This window comes from Onychostruthus taczanowskii, unplaced genomic scaffold, assembly GCF_017590055.1.
Source record: "Onychostruthus taczanowskii isolate IOZ18803 unplaced genomic scaffold, ASM1759005v1 scaffold19, whole genome shotgun sequence".
NCBI classification, from domain to species: Eukaryota; Metazoa; Chordata; class Aves; order Passeriformes; family Passeridae; genus Onychostruthus; species Onychostruthus taczanowskii.
Window position 1 is genome coordinate 4,163,726 of NW_024499128.1, and position 20,986 is coordinate 4,184,711.

Genomic DNA, 20,986 nt, shown 5'->3' on the forward strand with positions numbered 1-20,986 from the left:
AATACAGCTTGTGAAAGAAGGTTATGTGTTTATATTTTGTCACTGTATAACAATCCAAGCCCAGACTGTCAGCTGGCACCAAAACAAGTGCTTTATCTCTGTTATACTCCAGCTGTAATTTGTTTAATGCACAAAAATACATGGTCAAAAAGTGCTGCACTTGTTTTGCAATATTTGTGTTTGGTGTATGATATCAAAAGTAAGTTTGTGGCACATACAGCCTACAAACTTTTACAATGGTTAAAGTTCACAGAGAAAAGATATTATATGAAATGTACAGTGTTTATCAGTAATTTTTAATTTTTTTCAGTTTTACTCAATTACTACTTACTACTTTATGGAGTTTTAATATTTGGCCAAATATCAAAACTTCTGATGTCATCAGTGTAGAACAGACTTTAATGAGGAAAGGGTGGGTGATTAGTACAGGACTGCCTTCACAAGGGGAGGTGTAACACTAAATATTTAAATGAAACAGCTTCATCTTTAAAAGAAGCTTGTGCAAACAGCTCGTAGCTCATACTCCTGAGAAAATTCATTCAGGTGTTCCAGAAGCTGAGCAGAATGCAAATCAAAAATACAAAATCTCACAACCCAACACAACTTGAAAACCTTGGAAGAATTTGGGAAAGTCATGTATTAAAGTGCATGACAAGAGGTTTGCAGTGAGAAGACAAGGGGGGAGGGATTCAAACTGAAAGGCAGAAAGCTTGGATTGGGCATTAGGAGGAAGTTCTTTACTGTGAGGGTGCTGAGATACCGGAGTGAGTCACTCAGAGAAGCTGTGGCTGCCCCATCCCTGGCAGTGTCCAAGGCCAGGTTCCACGGGGCTTGGAGCAAGCTGGGATAGTGGAAGGTGTCCCTGCAGGGCAGGGAACAAGATGAACTTTAAGGTCCATTGCAACCCAGGCCATTCTATGAGTAAATGATGCTCTATGAAAAAATTGCTAAAAATAATGGAAAGCCACACCTAAACTTCAAGGGTACAGGAAGTCTCTGTTCTTACAGATTTTGGCTCTGATTTTAAAGGCAAACCATAATTCTTTGGGGCTGCAGATTCATTCTTACTCCTTTCTGTGAGAAAGGTACTTAGAACATAGGCCAAATGTATCAGACTCGTAAAAGTCAGAATGATATTTTCATTTTAAGTAGTAACCATGGACAAATGAACACAGTTTTCCTTTTTTATTTGAGACACTTAGCAAAAATGCTGAAATATCAAACATTTCCTCAGTAGCTACAATATTGCCACTATGTACAAAATATTTGATAAATGTAGTACACATATAAAAATACAGTATGCATTACATATATACAGTACAATGTGCAAAACATATGGCATTCAAACATATGGAATTGATTTTAGGGGTGCAAACAGCAAATACAAAGGCATCATGGTTCTAGAAAGGCAATACATAAACTGACGCCCTGATTGCCATAATTTGCATTTAGTAAAGTAGTGCTTAAATGAAGAGGGCCCCAGAGACAGGTGTTTATCTTCTTCTTTCACAAAATGAGATGCTAAGACATAATTACGGATATGAAAATAAGAAGAGAAACACCTACTCCTAGGGTTAGCGTTATTTCTACTGCAAGCAGTACTGTGAAGAAAATCCTATCTGGAAAAAAGCCTGTGCTATTAGTTACTACAAATTTCTCAAACAACAAAAACAAATCTGTACTGTTAAACATCAAAAACAGCTTTGAAAATATCTACATCCTTAATTTTAAAAAAGTATGGATAACACTTTTGGGGACTTAATTTCCTATGTTTTAAAATACAAAGTGCCTCCTTTGGCAATATAAATGGCAATGCTTTGGTTCCTATTTAAATTTTTATATTATTATAATTTATTTTAGGCTGTCTTTTGAATATCTGAGCTGTATAATTTTATAAAAATAGTGTGATTATATAGTTATTAACCATTCCCTGCTTTTTTTTGAGAATTTGCTCTCATAGCTAGAATGGCTTTTTTTTGGCTAGATTTCTACAAATACATTTATGCACTTTTAACTTAAAAACAATTTATATTCAGTATTGGACACTACAGAATGATGTAGGTGTCTCTTTTTTGCACTTTATTCCTAGCAAACTGGTATAAAAGGAATATTTGAGATTATTTCAGGTTTTATGGATGCTCTTCATTGGCCATGTATATACTATATGTAAGTCAATTTCACGGATCTCACATGAAATACCTTCTGGGGTATGGTCTAAAAGTCACTGAAAGGTGCTTTCATAGACCACAATACCAAGAGTTTCAACAGAACATTTACTAGAGATAAGTGGAAGATTTTTTTTCCAGTTTTAATAGAGTTTGCTTTAACAATACACTTAAGATGCCATCCAAATAATAATTGTTTACATCGGTGAACTTTCCTGTGTTTTGATTACATAATGCCCTTCCAGTTCAATGTATCCTGTAACTGCAGTTTCTCTGCCTTGAAAATAGTTCAGCAGCTTGTGCTTGTGTTCTGATTACAGTGCCTACACTTTTGAGGCACCTGAATGTTTGAGATTATGTAACAGAAAAGTTTAATGCTGACACTTCTGTTTGGATCACCACCTTCTCTGAACATGACTCTTGTTGGTGAATTTAGAAATACCTGGGAAATAAATGTCAGTATTAAGTAGTGATCATTTCTGAAAGCTGTGGCCTCAGCTTTTTGAAGTTCTGATTCTGCAGGTCTGCAAGCCCACTTTGCTGGATTACATTTTAAATTTCTGTAGAGAACAACTGTCATAATTTAATTTTATTGTCAGAGAGAGTATGACAATGCTTTTTAAACTATTTTCAATGTTAAACTAAATTTTGCCTGTGAACTTCCTTGCTGTAACTGATGCTGAAGGGCACTTTTAGTGCACAGTAAATTCTGTTTCTCTACTGAACGCAGGATGTGACTCCTCTTGAGTAACTGGAGCCTAGTAAAACATTGTCTGAGCTCTCTCTGTCTAGATGTGTAAACAACCAACTTCTGATTTTCATACTGATTAAAAGGTATTCTTAATTATTTTGAAGGACCCACTAAAACCACATTTGATAGGATGCATTCTGTTAGTATACTGCAGCCATTAAATGGCAAATTTAGTGCCAGTGCATTCCTTTGCAACTGTTCTCTTAATGAGAAAGATTCAGTTCTGTGCAGTCAAACTGCACAGCCATGATTAAATTTCTAAGATGTATTTGTGCTACAAAAATTTTCATGTAAAACATGCACACACAAAAGTCTAAGCAAAACCTATTTCTGCCATAAACAGGCATACACAACTATGGCAAACATATCACATTTCAGAACAAAGTCTAAAGCAAACCATTTTATATAAGGTTTAATACATAATTCTGAAATGTACAGGAAAGTAATCACACATTCCCTACACTAGAATATTTGTACTTCAGAAACTAAAATGATCCCTTAATTTTTATTTTTTTTTTCAAATAGGCGTTCAGAGCAGAAAGCTATACCGTACTGAAAACAAGACATCTCAACTGTTTGGGTTTATTTTTGCACAAAGATTCCTATGGATTAATTAACATTCTACACTGCCAATAAGGGTAATTTTGTAGCAAGATGACTTCGCCAGTTTCAAGCTCTATTTACATGCACATCAAAAATGACAGTACAGTTGCTCTAGGTTAATTTGTCCTCTAACAATTAATTTACTTGCCTCTCATTTAATCAGGAGGCAGGGTCAAAAAGGGATAACTCTAACCACACATATATTGTTTGATGTCTGGTGTATCACACATAATAAACTGACAGTACTGCAGAACACTAAATTTCATTCAGAGTTGTTCCTATCAGTCCTTGATTCTTATTCTCGTAACAGCCGAGGGCACTTCGTATCTCAAAGTATCAGCTCCCAAGATAGGATGATGAACAGGAATGCAAAAAGTTGAATGTTAAGTGTTCACTGTTATTGAAAAGTCCTACACCATCAAAGCTTAAGGCAGACAGTCCACATGTAATATTGTACTCAAGTATTGTAGGCACAGCAAGAAGGAATAAGGAATTATGTCTTTCAACTGCGTGTAGTGAAAATCTCCAAAGATTGTTTTCGTGTACTTAGTTTCAGATTACAGTAATTCTTGGCCAGTAAAACCAGTGAAGATACATAATGATTTAAAGTGCTGTAATTGATATGATGCAAACATATGGTATCAGTTCAAACTCTGAATCACTGATGTAATCCGTTATTTTATCTGAAGCAAATGGAATTCTGTCATATCAGTAAACCAAACTGCATTATAGCTGGAGATGCAAATTTTCAGTTAATTCCATAACATTTTCTGACAAAAGTATTTGTTTGATGTTAACATGATTGTGTTGTGTTTTTCTTTTTGAAAAATGTGGTGAAGGTTGCTAAGTGAATTAACAGCTACTTACTGCTTTCAGTATTTCTTTGATACGTATCATTATTCTAAGAAGTAGGCAAAAGCTTTGGGGCATTTTTTCATTCAATCCTACAAAACTGTATTTTTGAAACTTGTTGGTGAGGAAAGAACCATGCAATGAAATCAGTTTTCAGACTAGAAAACATACACTATCTCCCCATTTCAGGAAACGGGAAGTGTTTCCTTTTATCTTAATTTAGGAATTCCCTAATAGGAAATTCCAATTTTGTGTTTGATTATTAGCCTCCATCATCTATGGCAACATTTAACAGCTATTACCTGAGAGACAACCATAGAATGTCAAAGTATATTAGTTCTACTTGAATTTTTTGTTTTTCTAACTGCTTTCAAAATAGACTCTGAAAACAACAACTAAGGGCTTTAAAACAAACAAAAAAAATTCACTTGCTGTGCTGTGAGGTAAGACCTTAATTTTTGCTATTCTTTGTTTCAGATATGCATATGCCTTCTTATCACAAACAGTACATTCTGATCCTGGTGTTTAGGATTCACACTGAGCAGCTTCTCTGTTGGTTTCCCTGATGTCATGTAGTGGCAGACAAAGCTGTTCAACAGACAAAGTGTTCATTATGAAATTATGGTTGTCCTGTCAGCACTGTCCCCTGCAGCTTGATCTCGTCCTACAAACATCTCTTATTGAGGGCATTGGGACTATTCTTGCATAGATGCTTGCAGGACTGTAGTATACAACACTATTAATTGAACTTTTCTACTTCCTCAAACTTTGCTAGTATGCTGAGATACTGGATTCAATGATCTAACAAATATCCTCAAACACAAAGCAAAATAGGATATTTACTTCCATTATAATAATCTCTTGTTTGAAGACCACTGTGTTCCCCTCTGTTCACAAAAATAAGCTATATAAAGTTAAAAGAGTATACAAATAACTGTCTGATATACACATTAAAACCTAGCTATTAAATCCAGAGCATTGCTATAGAAAATTCAGTGTTCTCAATATTACCTGGCATTAGCTACAGTGGATTTCTTGCAGTTACACTTAATATCCCTTTGGATGCAGTTAAATTCCTCCCTCATGATTAAAGAATGGGGAAGTGTTTTAAAATCCACAAAAGCAAAATATAAAAACAATTTGAACAAATTAAGAGACTAGATATATGAAATTTCACTGAACCAGCCAGTGCTTCTACTTGCCTTTGCCCTCACAATTAGTTCTGAACCTGGCTCAGGCTTTCCACAGGAACAATGAAGTGCAGTGATATCTCCCCTCCCCCAGACATTTGCTCACTGGGTCAATACAGAGAACTGACATCTCACTCTAAGTTTAGTCATGTTGTTTTGCTCATTTGAGCATTACAAAGTCAGAGACCTAACTTCTTTCTTAAATATTTGTGATACATTTACCTTGGGGTACTTTTAATCACGAAGTACAATCATCCTTTCTTGACTTGTGAAATACAGCTTTCAGAGGGCCCTGATCTGCATTACTGATAGGTGCATAAAGTGATTCGCTGTTGTAAACTTGGAAATCAGTAAGGAATTAGCTTCAAGCATTTGTTCTTGCAAACATTACTGTCTTAGTTTATGCTAACTGCAATCAGAATGGTATAATTATGGACCTCTGCTGTAAAGAGACTTGCAGGTCGTGTTCTCATTGGCTATAGCTCAATCCCAGTGCAACTGTAGATCCTGTGGATCTAAAAAGTCAGTGGAAAACACACTCGGGGCAGCAGAACTGAGAGGGGTGAGTCCAGATGAGGAGCTGGGCATTGTAATGTCCAGCCATTCCATATTGTCCAAATTTGTATCGGGAAGGTCAAGAGACAGACAAGAATTATTAGCAGTAAACTGTGGGTCAGATGTTTCCATGGGTGAATGAGAGTGATCTAAAATGCTGGAGTGATTAAGCAGATCATTCTGGAGGTCTTCAATTAAAGAAAATGACTCTCTGTCCTCATTACTACTTGTCAGTTGAGGAATTTCATTACCTGATGGTAAAGTTCCATCCAAGAGGGCTTCAAGTTGGTTTTCCAAACTTATAGACAAGCTGGTTGTTGGTTCTAAGGACACAGGAGGAGGGGCCATCTGGATCTGCGGAGGTGGACGGGATATCACTGTGTTCACTGGCATTGTAGTGATGTTGGCTGTTACTGGTCTCATTTTAGATATGGGAGATGGTTCTTCTTTTATTGGAAGGGAAATCTCTGTAATAAACAAACCCCACTGTTGAATTCAAACAGCTGATGACATAATATCCTCATACTTAGAAACTCCAGCCCACTTTGGGATGCATCCACAGTGAATTAAGTGCACTAACAGTCACTTTGATGCTCCACTCGTATTCACATACGTCAGACTCTGGCATGGCCTCCATGAACAACAGGGTATTTTTAAGAAGTCACAAAGTTCTGCTTTCAGTGATAGCTCAGCCAATTAGTATTGATGAAAAAAGGAACGTGTCTCTAGATGTTTACCTTAACCTCCTTCACATTTATTGTTCTTCTCGTTAACTGAAACAATTATGGAACCAACACATTTTCTTGTCTAGAGAAGAGTACCCAAACCAATTTCCAGTTTCATCCCTGTTTAGTACTGTCCACATTGGTTAATTAAGAGGCCATGAGATGAAATGATGTGATTAGGAAGCATTTATTCCCAATTCTAGAATCTAAAACTACACTTCTATCAAGAAGTCCCATATAAGACAGTGGCAGTAACAATAAGGGGAAATAAAGCGTTTATTCTTAGATATGAATGAAGCTCAAAAACAAGACAGAAAAATACGCAAATAAATCCTCTAGCACAAGTGATGTTCCTAGCAGAAAAAATATACCTGACAATGTATTTTCTGCTGGTTTTCCAAGCAAAAACCCACATCCTTCTCACTCTTCTGAAGTACATTAGTAAATGAAACATTTTTCAGTGCAGAGCTTACTTACATAAAGTGCAACAGCCCTGAATGCTTTACTTTGTTTTTTTCATAAAGATGATCATTAATTTAGCTTGAGTTGTTGAGTACTCAAGTTACTTATCTCAGTCTACTCACATTTTCTGCAGGTGACCTTGCAATTTGCTTTGAAAAAGAAAAAAATACTCTGATGTTTAGAATACAGCTAGTCTTCCAGTTGCCTAGAACCAGTCCCTCTGCCCTGACATTCGCTCCTGTCAAGATCCTTATATGACAGCAGTTACAAACCATTCCATTAATTGAATCACTTGGCACCACAACATTTCCCACCATTGTAATGGCCTCTTAGGCTACTAAGCATAATTATGGGTGAAAGCCTCCTTCCTGCTGAGCTACTCTGTTTATTACTTTAGTTATATCAGTGCCTTTCTGATAGCTCCCTTATTTTAACTGACATAAAGTTGTTATTCATTCACGTCTCCATGTAGTTCATGCACACTTTTCCCAGTAATGTATCTTTGATGTTTATAGTTGATAACACATGGTTATATTTAATGAAATTTGACTATCAACATGCTTTAACTCTTACCTTATTCTGTTCTTTCTATAATTTCAATAAACATGTTATGGACTTGCTCAAATTTCCAATTTTGATAAAGTATGTCTGTGCCAACCTAAGGTGTTATTTTAATCATTTGAATGCTGTAGAGATTATTGTAAAGATCTGCCTGAGCTAATTTGCAAGCATGAAGTTCCACAGCAGGTTGACTGTATGTGTTTTGGTAACTGTTTTCTTTAATAAGGAACTAAGCAAACTTCAGAAATTTAGCTTCATTCAGGCTAGATAGATTCTAACTCCTATTCCTATTCCTAAAAGAATTCTCATTTGATTATAGCAGCGCGTTTTTATTACCAGGTTTTAAATCTTTACATCATACAGCTGTCAGTGAGCTTACCTCCACTCTTGATGAGAATATCAAAAAGATCATCCATCTGCTGACTGTGTGCACTGGAAATCTGTAGTGCAGGAGAACAGGGTTATTTCTCTTCCATATGGCATTTTTTCCTACTCTCATTGTTCCTAGTTTCTATCAACAGTATGTAAGTACTAACCTATAATAAAGACTGAAATCCTTAATATGAAATTGTCTATCTAGGAAACAGATACTTTGGAGAGATATATGCAGTCTCTGTAGTTGGTTTTAGTACAAAGGAATAGGGAAAAAGCATGACAAAGACTTCATGAAGGCAACCTAAGAGAGTGGCGCAGGAAGCTACGTATTTGGAGAGTTACTAACCCCATTTTGTACCAGCATAATAATAACTGCAGCACTTTGGGGTTGCAAACCCTGCTCTACTGTCTCTCAAAAATAGCCTGTGAATGTCCATCATGTAAGATGCATTTTATTAGGTATCTCTGGGTTTTTTTCCCAATTTGTAGATTTATGTTCTTTTATTTTTTAAAGGGGGGAATAAGCTTTCAGGAACTGCTCATCTTTGCTCTAAACAGCCATCCCCTAAATAACTGAACCTTAAGCAAAAGGTAAGAAAACCTCCTACAAACCCACTCATTCAAAAAGTCTAGAAAAAGTGGAGACTTTCATGAAGGTCTGAAGTGTTTTAAACCATTGCTTATGCTCCAGGGATGGGAAATGATTTGTCATCAGGAGATCTAGCGGGGAGCCCCTGGCTGACTGGTAGTGATAGAGTGACCTAAGACAACCTGTGTGCCCTTACTGTGGGGATGTCCTGCACATGCCAAGGACACAGGAAAGGGCATTGGACACCCATAGCTGTGCCTGTGATCTGCCACCACAAAAACCCAACCAACACAAGGAGCTACAGGGTTTTATCTTCTGGGATAGTTCTGAAACGCACAAAATTAGGAATAACCATTATTACTCATACTGGCAAAGCACTACATAGGATTACTCACTAAGATCACTCAATGCAGACTCTTTTTAAGCAAGCACCTATGCTCATGTTTGCCTGTGTGTATAAACACATTCACACAGATTCTCCTCAAGTTTACTCACTTTGGAAAATACAAACGTATTTCCTCTCTTAAGTGTGAGGTCTGGGTATCACACATTCTCAAAACAAGTCATCTGAAGGCTAGTTACTGTTAGTAGCAACAGCAGCATTATCCCAATTAGATGTGTCACCAACTGGGAACTCTAAGACTTACTTACATATATGCTGCTTCAATAAAAGAATAATGAAACAGGAGTGCTGGAGTTAAACACAGTTATGAAACTAGTGACAGGGTATGTTAGAAAATCTTGACACCAAACAAAAAAAATCAAAACCTAAAACAAGCAATGGTTTTGGTAATTGTAGAGAAAAGCTTTGTTTATAACAGACTAAAGAAAACAAGTACCTCACGGTGTGATGGCTGAATACTGCGGGTCTGTTTTATGGCCTCTTCGTAACGAGGAGGATCTTTTGTCTTGGACACTGTGTTGTTGAAGAGAGGTTGCTGAACAATGTAAGGCTGGGCTTGAGATGGAGACCCAGGCTGTGTAAAATAACAAAATAATGACTAAATTATGTAATTTAGTGAATTCAGGATCAAGCTCTACAGATTATTGTATTTTGTCACATCAATCCATGTATTAGCGTAACCAGAGGGATAAAATAAGTTTCTTTCTCCCTCTCTAACACACATGCACATATCAGCATTCTTAAAATCTACAAAACATTCTTCCTTGAGTGAAGTGCGTTATGTAAACAGTCACATGTTATATAAGAATAATAATATAAACCTGAACTTTATGGAAGACTGTTGGGATAGCCTTACCTTGTTGGGAGCAGCAGGTCCATTCTGCACAGAAGGGACCTGATTACCACCAGGGTGAATGTTAGAGTTTGATGTTTTATTAATAAAAGGCTGTGAGGGTGTTGAAACTGGTGCAGTCTGATAGGAAAATACTGCATTTGATGTGGCAGGTGGAAAAACCTGAAAAGGATTAACAGATCAGTCTCAGATTGTGGTTTTATTTAAAAAAAAAAAAAAAGGTAACATTGGATATATTACATTAATGAAATATAAGAACTTTTTTTCTAAAATACTTGCTTGCTTAAATTTCCTATTAAGTGGATGTTATTTATACTGATTTTTCCTTTAAACTGAATAACTTCTAGATTCAGAACAGTTAGTTTCTGAAAGAAACTTTGTGCTCTGACATACTTTCATCCATCACTCATTACTAAAAACATTTTCCTGCAATTTTCACGGAAGCACAAGGAAAGTGTATGGAACAGTTCAATAGCATATCCATGATGTCCCCATCTAGTGGACAGTCTAGACAAATTAGCTTATTTCTGACCTGATACAAACTGTACATATATCCACATTTGCCCTCTCCTGCCAGTTTTAAGACAGAATGGTTTGTCTGTGCCATATAATTCTAATTTTTTTTGGAAAGTAACTACAGGTATCTATGAGGATTGAGGGAGAGGCAAAAGATAAAAGTGATGAACACAGGTTATCAACTATAAGTTTGGTTACAGGTATATGAAACTATTTCTTCAACTGGCAGTGCAGATACTCATTGCAAGTGATTCCCAGCAGTATCCTGTTTCTCATACTTTTGAGTCAAAAGGAGATGAAGAGAAGCTATGAATGCATGAGCACGTAAGGCTGTTTTAAATTCAGTATCACTCCCAAATACCTTTATAACAAAGGTGACAAATCTTAGGTCATGGATGGAGAGAGGTAGATCTAATGCTGAATGCATGAGGCGTGTCCTGATCTGTTGTATCACATCAATATTTTCATTTTGATGTAAAAACCAGTGCAGTAGCAGGCTGCAAACTCTGCTGGGAACTGTGGTCTTCATGACAACTGATCTGAATAGAGGGGAGAGCTGGAGGGTACAGATCTTGGTTATGTCCTACAGACATTTTAAGGAACTTGGAGGCAGCAATGGCAGCAAGATGCCTGTCTCTGGTACAAGTACATGCCTCAGGATGATTGGAAAATTTCTCTATAGGACCTGTTTCATTAACAAGGTCAGATTAGCCCCTCACCAAATCCCAGAGAATCTGCACTAAATCTGCTTTTTGGATGTATCTCAGTTTTGACTTCTGAAGGATAACCTCAATGTCCATGAAATTAAACAGACTGAACAAGCAGTCTGAAGAGTATTGATGCTCCTTTAGCTGTGACCCCCTTTATTACCCAGCTCTCTAGAGAATGGCAAAGCACAATCATACATCTTCTAAGGTAAATTCTTATCTGCAACAAGAGCCCAAGCAGAGGGCTGATACGGTTACATTGCTCAGGTACAATCCCCAAATCACAGCAGAGTATGGGGTTAATGATGCACTTTTGTAAACTGAAATAAGAACTTCAAAGGCTGAGATATAACAGTTACATAATACACTAAAAATGACCCTCTTCATCTTGGAGTTTGAGTTGTTTCTGAATTATGTGTCCCTAGGGGCAGGTTGAAAAACCTTGCTGTCCACTGATAAGGATGCAATAAAGGTCCAAAACTAATCTCCACGTTCCTAATAACAGAGGTTAGTCTAGAAGAGGCTCAGAGGAGGAGAAAACCTTTTCTTTTGTGATGACTGGTGCTGATGGGTTGGTATCAGTTCCCATATGAACATGACTGGAGTGGCAGTCACAACTGTACATCCACTGCTGAGGAACATGTGTTGGAATGGGACATTACAGAGCTGACTGTTTTTGGTAGACAGGAAGAGAAGGATCTCTGAATCATACCCTGCATTCCTTAGGAAGAGGTATGGTAGGGTTTTGACTCACTGGAATTACCATCCTCAGGATCTGAGTCCATAGCTTTCTTCATAAGGAGGGATGAAATCAACAAGGAAAGTCAGAAAACCAGAATTAACTTCTATAAAGGAATAAATCTTTGAAGTCATAAGTAAAAGCTTTTTCTTAAGAACTGCCTATGAGAATCTCCCATTTAGATCCAGTGGCAAATAAAGAGAAACTGACTGGAATATACCTGGTACACACCGCTTGCATGAGGAAGGATGTAGTAAGAGTCATGCCTTAAGTGTACCATTAAGATAAAAAGTCTTTAGACAATGTATTTATCTGCAACTGAAAAATAAAGTCCTGCACAGACTAAAATTTTGGAAAAAGAAGGAGTTATAAGCCCATTGTATCACACAGAAAAATATGGTACAGATGTTAGGTGACTTGTATATAACACAGATGACACATAAAAGATTCTAAAAGCACTGCCTAGAACTAGATTATACAACTATTTATCTTAATGTTTATTGCTATCCACAAACCTTTCTGATTTGCTGGGTCTGATCAAGTGCGTGCTGCGTGATGGTTTTTTGTTTTGATTGTGGAGCATGCATCTGAGGTGCTGTCTGCACCAGGCCAGAGGAAGAAATAGGAGCAGGTATTTGTGATGGGGTCTGTATTCCAGCTTGTGATTGAGCCTAAAGGATGAAGATAACATATTTGAATTATTTGTATCTCACAGTAAGTTACATAATGTAAAAATCTATTGCACACCTTATGCAGAATGGCAGTAACATGTATTCTGGGAGGGATGAGTGGGAACTGTACAGGAAACCAAACTGTTACTATGTTTGGTACTGGGGAGTTCCCAGCTAAAAGGTGATGTTTATTTTGCCAACAGAGTTTAAGACAAAGACAAACTGGAGAGAGCCCAGTGGAAATGCTAAAAATAAAAGGGGACAGAGAGAGCAGATATCAGTAAGAAAGGACTGTAAGAGCTGGCTTGAGTAATCAGAAAAGAAAACTGATAATGCAAGAAAAAGGTTGCTTTTAAGACCATGGTCATTTTTAATGGCCAGTGAAAGGCAAGAAGTGTGTCTAACCTCATGAAAAACAATTTTAAGTGATAGCAGAAAACTTTGTGGAGTATAGGTAAAGTAAAATACCAGGACAAGCTGCTTAAGGTTGTTGCAGATTTCTAGCAGGATTTTAGAACAATTCAGGTGGAGATCTGGTTGTAGCTTCTAGGAACAGTTCTTGCACTGCAGACTGGGTGCAGATCCTCACCAGAACTTTCCACCCCTCATAAAGGTTGCTGCATGTACTTCTGCACAGGCTTGCAGCAAGCCCAGGCCCACAGCATGCACAACAGCCAGGGACACACTGCAGCTGGAAGAATACTTTGCTGCCATGATGGGTGGCAGGGGATGTTTGCAGGGGATGTTCCAACAGTGCATTACTGCTTAATTCTACCTCAGACCAACAGGTTACACTGATTCAGCTTGGTCAGATTACTTCTGTATCTCTGTATTTACAGCCTGTCTTGGTTTATGCTGTATTTATTCACTACCTATAATCAGCCTACAAATAATATTTGCATAACCATGGTTTCTTTTTCTAAGTCCACAGGAGAGTTCTACAACCTGGCATTCACATTTTTAAATATATTGAAGCACCACCACACAAGGCAGTTCACATATGTTTTGCAAACAGGCCTATCTCAAAATGAAGTACTGAGACTGTAGCTCTCTATTACATTTTGCAGTTAACAAAATTATGGTATATGCTACTTTAAATCAAATTGTGCATGGAGGCAGTACATGGTAAGGCAATTGCTTTTCAGGAAAGAGTATCTAGGAACAGAAGTTGCAAAGAAACAAGTATTAGAAGCAGGTATTACAAGATGAGCTCAAGCTTTTCTACTGTTTTCCCTAAGCAGAAACAGGCTCAGCCTGATTTTTAAGTTAATCTTACAAGAAGCACATTTACCTATTTACACTAAGTTATGAAATACTGCAATGCTGGTTACGTGATAAAAAAATAGAAACACCCTTACCTGCAACTTGATATTTCCAACTGGTAACTGCACTGTGGTGGCAGCATTTGGTGCCTGGATAGACAGTGGGAGGAGCAGCTGGGCAGTTCCTTGGGTAGTTAATAGAGCTTGAGGCTGGGCAACAACTGCAGTTTGTGGCTGCCTCTGTGGACTAACATAAAACTGAGAAATGGCATTCTGAGGTTCAGCTTTGGCCACAGGTATCTCCTGCTTGATAACAACTGCCTTTTTGGCAACGGGATTCTGGCCAGCGGGGTACGCTGACTGTCCTAAGGAATGGCTGGCTACAGGTACAGATTGACTGGTACTTGAGCAGTCAGCAGGAGCAGTTTCATCTTTGACAGCAGCACTGAACTGCTTCTGTTCCAAAGCAGCTGAGTTACCAAAAGTCTGAGACTGTTGCTGTTGTCCCCTTTTTTCAACCTCAAGTTGCATTTTCAATACTTCCACAAGTTTTTGCTCTTGTTCCAGTTTTCTTTTGAGCTCTTCAATCTGTTTTTCTTTTTCTTGAAGCTTGCGGTCCTTTTCTGCTACATCATACTCCATGGTTGAGATGCTTCCACTGCTGCGATTCTGATTATCCTCGTTTGTGCTTGCTCTCAGTGGTGAAGTACTTAGGAACTGGGATGGTGACATCATGGTCATTTCTGGGAAAGTGTCTGCCATACTCGTATCATCTGTGCTTAGACTCGACTGTTCAGAGGGAGAGGGAGATATAGGCAGGGGAGAGCTGATGATTTCAGTATTTACTGCTTTGCTGCCAGGTTCAGTAGATGTTTTTTCTGGAGGGAAGCTGGATGTCGTATTAGCCACTGGTTTATTTACTGTTGTAACAGGAAATGCCACAGTCACTTCCCCAGTGTTACCTGTGGCCCCACTAGAAGTGGTCACTGTGACAGAGGTACTTGTAGCAACCCCATTGTTGTTAAGATCTTGGTAGGTTTTCAGACGCTCAATAAGATCTGTTTTTGTTCCAGACACTGGTAATCCCCTCAGTTTCAACTCCATTTTAAGCTCTGCTACCTGAAATAAAATAAAATAAAACAAAACACTACAGTAAAAAAGGAAAATATTAAAACTTACATGCATTCTTATTACATCTTAATAATGAAAATTATTTTCATTTGCATATTTGCTAGTTATTAAACCTCTGGGTTCTGACAGCATGCATTATCTATGAACACATTTCCATGACCACCTACTTACTTCAGTGTTTAAGTGGCCAATATCTTAGCAGTGTTCAGTTGTACAGTGAATAGCAGCAAACTGATGATGTTTTTTCATAAATATTCAACATGGAAAAATGCACCTACAGCTCCAGTTCTGAGCTAAAAACATCTGAAGCAAACCAGCAGACAATGGTAGCAGTGCAGATAAAAGCAGTGAACAGCAGCACGCTGAGCCCCTTTGTTACACCATCAGGACAGACAGATCTGAGAAACTTTATCAGGTCAGCTGATGATTCAATGGACCCATCGAACACAAAAGCCTCTCTTGCTAATTAGCAACCAGACAGTCACCCTGTGTCACCTGTGTTTCCTTTTCAAAAACAGTATAAACAGTCAAAATTACTTTCTGATAGAAAACGTTCTCAGTTTTTTCCAATAAACTTACAGACAATGTAAAGTGCAAATGTTTTGAGTGTAAATTGATTCTATGCTTCAAAATATCAGTTAAAGAAAAGCAGTCACAAGAATGACTTCTGTTTATCATAAACATACACCACAGCTAACTGCAGGGTTGGGGCTCCCTGCATATTAGAGCTACCTCTAACAGCACTAAAGGTAGTGACCTCAGTAGTATTTCAGTACTCAGCCAGCCTAGAATTTAACTTGTAGGTATTTTGGATTTGGAAATGATGAAAAGTCACAGCAATACATTTTACGTCTCTAAAACGCACAGCAATTTTGTGTTAAGTAACTCCCTAGCCAATGACTCAGTATTTCCCCCAGTCTGGTACCCCCTGCACTTGAGAGTGTGTTCTAATTTTTCTCTTTTTCAACAGTTCATTTCTGAACTCTTACTCAGAACTGATTTAGCTGATTCAGTGATAAAACCACCATCAGCCGGTCTGCAAGGAAGGCTTATGTTAGTGTTACCACATCAGCAGGAATACCAATAAATTGTGCAGAAATAGGTAATTGAACAGCTTTAATCACTGCAAAGCACAATTCCAGGTATTAACTTAAATATCTTTATAAGTTTTTAGTTAAAAATTTAAAGACTGGAAAACTGATTTCAAACGCTGTTGTTTGAATTGCATTTTATAGACTTATTTCATATTAAAAGATTGGCTTAACTTAGGACAATATATTACTGACTTGAGAATCCAATCTTCTGAATTTTCTTCTTTTTATCCCTTCAAATCTAAAAGAAACCTCCCTCCCACCCCTCACAAATCTCGGTAAAGGCAGAGAGAAAGGAATTAATTGCCCGCTAGATGTCCCTACGCTGCTGCTGAAGTTGGGCACATTCCTACAGCTGCTGAATCCTAAACCCCCACACACTGCTTCAGATTGGTCCCTCACAGTCTTTACTACTTCTCATGTATTTCAGAAAGAAGAAGATCCTATGCAATGCCCTCATAGTGCAACCTGAACAGTCTACACAGTTAACTTCAGGAAACTTTGGCATTTAGTGTTCATTTTCAGATGTGTTGAATTCTGGTAAGAAGATCTTTTCTGTTCTCTCTTTACAGTCTTACTTCTGTCTCTGTTTATAGCAGTGACCTCACAGAGTATGTTTTTATTAGGGCATCCTTTCATTTATATTACTTAACTAAACCTCTTCACTGATACACATGAAATTGTCATGAGGAAATACTGCTCCTGTGTTTAAATCTGCCTGAGCTGAAACTTCACATGAAGTGAACCTCACAGCTTACCCAAGGTGCCACAGTGACCAATACAATGTGTCTGAAATTCCTCCTCTTCTAATTCTTTGGGAAAGAAATGTCAGTTCTGGAACATATGCATATAAGCAATCAAATATTTCCAGGAGAGTTGTGTATGAAAACTTGGACAATCTTATTCTACCCAATTAGGAGGAAAGAACAGTTTTCATTGGTACAGATCACCAGGCATATTCTCAACAGTAACAGTTCACAAATTATGAATTACAGTAATGCACAAGAATGGACAAATCCCTCTTATCTTTTACCTTCAAGTCATCCAAGCTTGAAGGTAGAGGACCTGGTTTCCTGCTAGGAACACTGCTGTTCTGTCTTGGTGAGCTGGCAGCTGATGTTGGGGTACTGTTGTTGTTCAGAGTATTCAGTGGTGAATTCCCATTGTTGCTCTGTTTGTCATTCAGTGGCCTTCAAGTAACAGGAAAGAGGGACAAGAATGCTAAATATATTATGTTTTCAATCAAGAGGCTGTGATTCTGAATCTCATGTCTGTGAAGCTAATGAACAAATTAACTTTTTTCACAAATCCACGCTTAACCTAACACATTACTGTTACATATTTTCAGTAAAACAAAACAGACAAGAAAACAGAGAGTAGTATGTTGCTATTTTGGTTTGGTTTTGCAGTGAAGCATACCAATTTATGCTTCATAGTTCTGATTATTGTCATGGTATCTCTGAAGAACACTATGGACTGCAAACTCTGTTTACACAAATTAATCACCAGCCAGGGCAATTAGTTAGTTTTTTGTCTGGCATCAGTAACCACCCCCCAGTACTGAACTCTGTGGTTCAACCCTTCCATAGATGTCCAATGTTCACACACACTACGGACTGACATAAAGCAGTTCACTTTGAAGATGATGCATTTTTATCAGCTGTACTCAAGAATCTCATATAAAGATTCCGAAGTAATGGTAAAAAATTTAAAATGGCACCATTTACACTAGGTACCATAAGTCAGCTCTTTTATTTCGTTCAGCTGATTTATGAAGAAATGTTTCTGAAATGTCAGTAAATGGAACATAAGAAGCGTGGGCAAGCAGGCAGAAACATCGCCAGTCCAAATGTTAGGATACATGGTAATTATAAATACAACCACAGATGGTAGCTTTAACTTTTCTAGCCTCACTTGCTCAAGAAAAAGAACTCAGTGAAAACTCATGAAAAAAAAATAGCTGAAAGTCAATTTGAATTTAGGCTTGTGTGACTGTAGCATGTTACACTTTAAGGACTTCTAGGAAAGGATTGGTCTTAGATGATGAGAGTGAAACTCCAGATAGTCAACTTCTTGTTTTGTTATGGGATGCTGGCAACTCTTTAAACATTTATTTTTTTGACTGCTTCTACCTATAAATCAGTGAGTGTACTTCTCACTGTTAAAAGTGCTAAAGATCAGTACTAATGAGGAACTCCTATAAGCATTAGAGATGAGGCTATAAACAACACACAGATCTTATCAAATTTAAAATGACTGTTATGTCTTATTTGTAAACTGCAAGAATGTGGTTTGTGAATTTGATGTAAAGAAAAATAAACAAACCCACAGGAATAGTGCATGTCTGTTAAAGACATAGTCTGCAAGCTTCTCTCCTGCTTTGCCTATCTCACATTTGAGTGAAAATGGTGTCAAAACTTTCTTGATTTTGCACGAATGCTTTTGATTTTCAAATATGCATTTGATCAGAAGAAACACATCTGATAGCTAAGATGTTCTGTTTCCATGTCACATAAAAATAACTAGGACCACCTCAAGGCTTCTAAGACTTCAGGATTATTTTAACAAGAGAACAACCTCACCACCTTGTTAAATGGTGAGTAATACCCACAGTGATGCATAATACCATGTGAAGTTTTCTTGGGTTCCAGCTGTCTCTTTAATGTTTGCAAACCATGTTTACTTCTAAAGCCCTAAGCCTATAACTGATGTGTATGTTTTTTTCTTAAAAGGACACAAACAATGCTTCACATACTTCAGCAGTGCAGGTAGAATTGTCTGGTAGTTGTAGTGTTGTTGCTGTTGGCTCAGGATCTGCAGCTGCAAAAACAGTTGCTGCTGTTGTAGCAGACGAGCATAGTTGGAGTCCATCTGTGGCTCATTTTTCTCACCTTTCTGATCAGGTGGAATATACTGATGATACTTCAATTTTTTCACCCTTGGCTTAGGTTCTTTACACTTCTTGCTCCGATGTTTATCATTTGGGTTCTTTGGGTGGCTTTGCTGTATATGGATGGAAAAGATTGAAACAAAACCATAACAGATGTCACTTAAAGCAGTTATGCATGGCTCAGAGATGCAGCATGCCAGAGCACTTTTACTGTAGAGAGCTGCTGAAAACAATTGCCCTTGAAAACATCCCCAAATGAACTGTCCTTGGAAGGTTAACATACTCCAGCTGGCTTATCCCCTGCACAAGTAGGGGTCATCAAATCTCAGTTTGTGAATGGTTTTTTAAAGGTGGCACAGCTAAGGGATTCTACTAGTCATGACCTGTCATTGCAAAGAGGCATTCTTCTTAAGCAGGTAAGTTCAAAGCCACTTTAGCATTTTGTGGAAGTAAAAGCCAGTATTCTAAATTCCATCTGTAAACATCTGAGGTACTCAGAGGTCTACACTAAAAGCATGGACAGACACTTCTATAAATTACAGGCAGCACTATCTTCATTAGCAATGCTCAAGTGGAAAAACTCTCTTCCTTTACAAGCTCTTTGGAATTATTTTTAGGGAAAAATTGAAGGCAGTTACCTAATCATACAGAAGGTATCAAAGCAGATATGCTGTGTTGATCCATGCCTGTTCACTACACAGATAGCCTCTTCTGGGGCACATCTGAATTAAGGTCCTGCATTAAGTAAGCTGGTACATATCCAGTGATTTCAAAGGATACAGCCAAATTTATGTTAGAAAATGACTGCCAGAGGTCATCCTTGTACATTTAACTGAGTTAATTTCACATAGGTAAGTAAAAGTCTACATACATCTATTCATTAACACAGCTGAAGACAGTGAAGTTACTGAAATGAAACATTATGGACATCTAAAGGAAATCCCTCTCTAACTGTATCTGAAATGGTTTTCAATGCAGTGCAGAAAAGAGAATTGAGTATGTTCTTCTGATCTTCAACAAGGATACAGTAACTTCTCCCTCACAAAGCATTCTGCTCATACATGAAACAACTAAGAAAACAGTTGTGGAAAAGGAGCAATGCTGTTCACCACTTTGGTTACAAGTGGACTATGAATGCAGTGACTCTCTTTCTGTTCAACTATCCTCCATACAAAACTACATTAGTAGGCAGATAGAAAGTAGAAACTCTGTATTGCAAAAACCTATTGTCCTTATTTCTTAAAAACTTCCATTGCAATGTAATGCAGATTTCTGCCTGAAAACTTTTGTCAGCTGTACTGTAAGGACCTCTTGGAATAATGAGCTGGTCTCTGGGCTACTGGCTGACCTTAACACACAAAAGCTTTGAGTCACCAGCCCAGTATGCTCCCCTGAACAGCAGCAGAAGTTGTTCTTAGGTTCAGGCACTGTAAGTTTACTTGTGTAGTATTCCACTAAACACAGCACTGTGTGTTTGGGACACAGATGAAGAATGTTGTCCTCAGGGGCCACAGTTCCAGGTACCCACCTTCACTAACGCTGGCCCAGGCTTTGCTGCAGATGCAGTGCTTGTGGTCAGGGTGGTTGCAGCAGTGGAACGAGTCACGTGCTGTTCAATTGTAGAGGGAGTTTTGAGGAATTCAGGAACTGGAGAGGTTAAAGGTGGATACTAGTATTAAAAAAATATAAGGAAAAAGAGAAACATTAAAAACATCGACCGCCTGAGTAACTGGAAAAAATGTGAAAAAGTTAAGGCAATTTACTGTCATGGCAAATTCACAAAATACGTTTTTGGAGGAATGGTGAAAACCGAACTCCTGCACATGTGTACAAGTATTCTATAAGGGCACATTTTGGCACACTTCAAACACAGCAAATAAAATAAAATGGTTTCT

General features: G+C 37.8%; 1 protein-coding gene across 3 annotated transcripts in view; it reads right to left on the reverse strand.

Annotated features, from left to right (window-relative positions):
* Window positions 1–1,170: 1,170 nt before the first annotated feature.
* The window catches only part of MRTFB (myocardin related transcription factor B), a 66,584-nt gene continuing 46,768 nt past the window's right edge, over window positions 1,171–20,986 (reverse strand). For 2 of the 3 annotated variants that reach the window (XM_041401511.1, XM_041401512.1), the window contains 9 exons: window positions 20,620–20,760; window positions 18,957–19,204; window positions 17,235–17,391; window positions 14,076–15,098; window positions 12,562–12,717; window positions 10,088–10,246; window positions 9,668–9,805; window positions 8,244–8,304; window positions 1,171–6,583 (listed from right to left, as the gene is read on the reverse strand). In XM_041401511.1, coding sequence (XP_041257445.1) covers window positions 6,045–6,583; window positions 8,244–8,304; window positions 9,668–9,805; window positions 10,088–10,246; window positions 12,562–12,717; window positions 14,076–15,098; window positions 17,235–17,391; window positions 18,957–19,204; window positions 20,620–20,760 — 2,622 coding nt within the window. In that variant the 3' untranslated portion in view covers window positions 1,171–6,044. The remainder of the gene's footprint in view (window positions 6,584–8,243; window positions 8,305–9,667; window positions 9,806–10,087; window positions 10,247–12,561; window positions 12,718–14,075; window positions 15,099–17,234; window positions 17,392–18,956; window positions 19,205–20,619; window positions 20,761–20,986) is intronic. The other variant, XM_041401513.1, reaches the window with a different exon arrangement.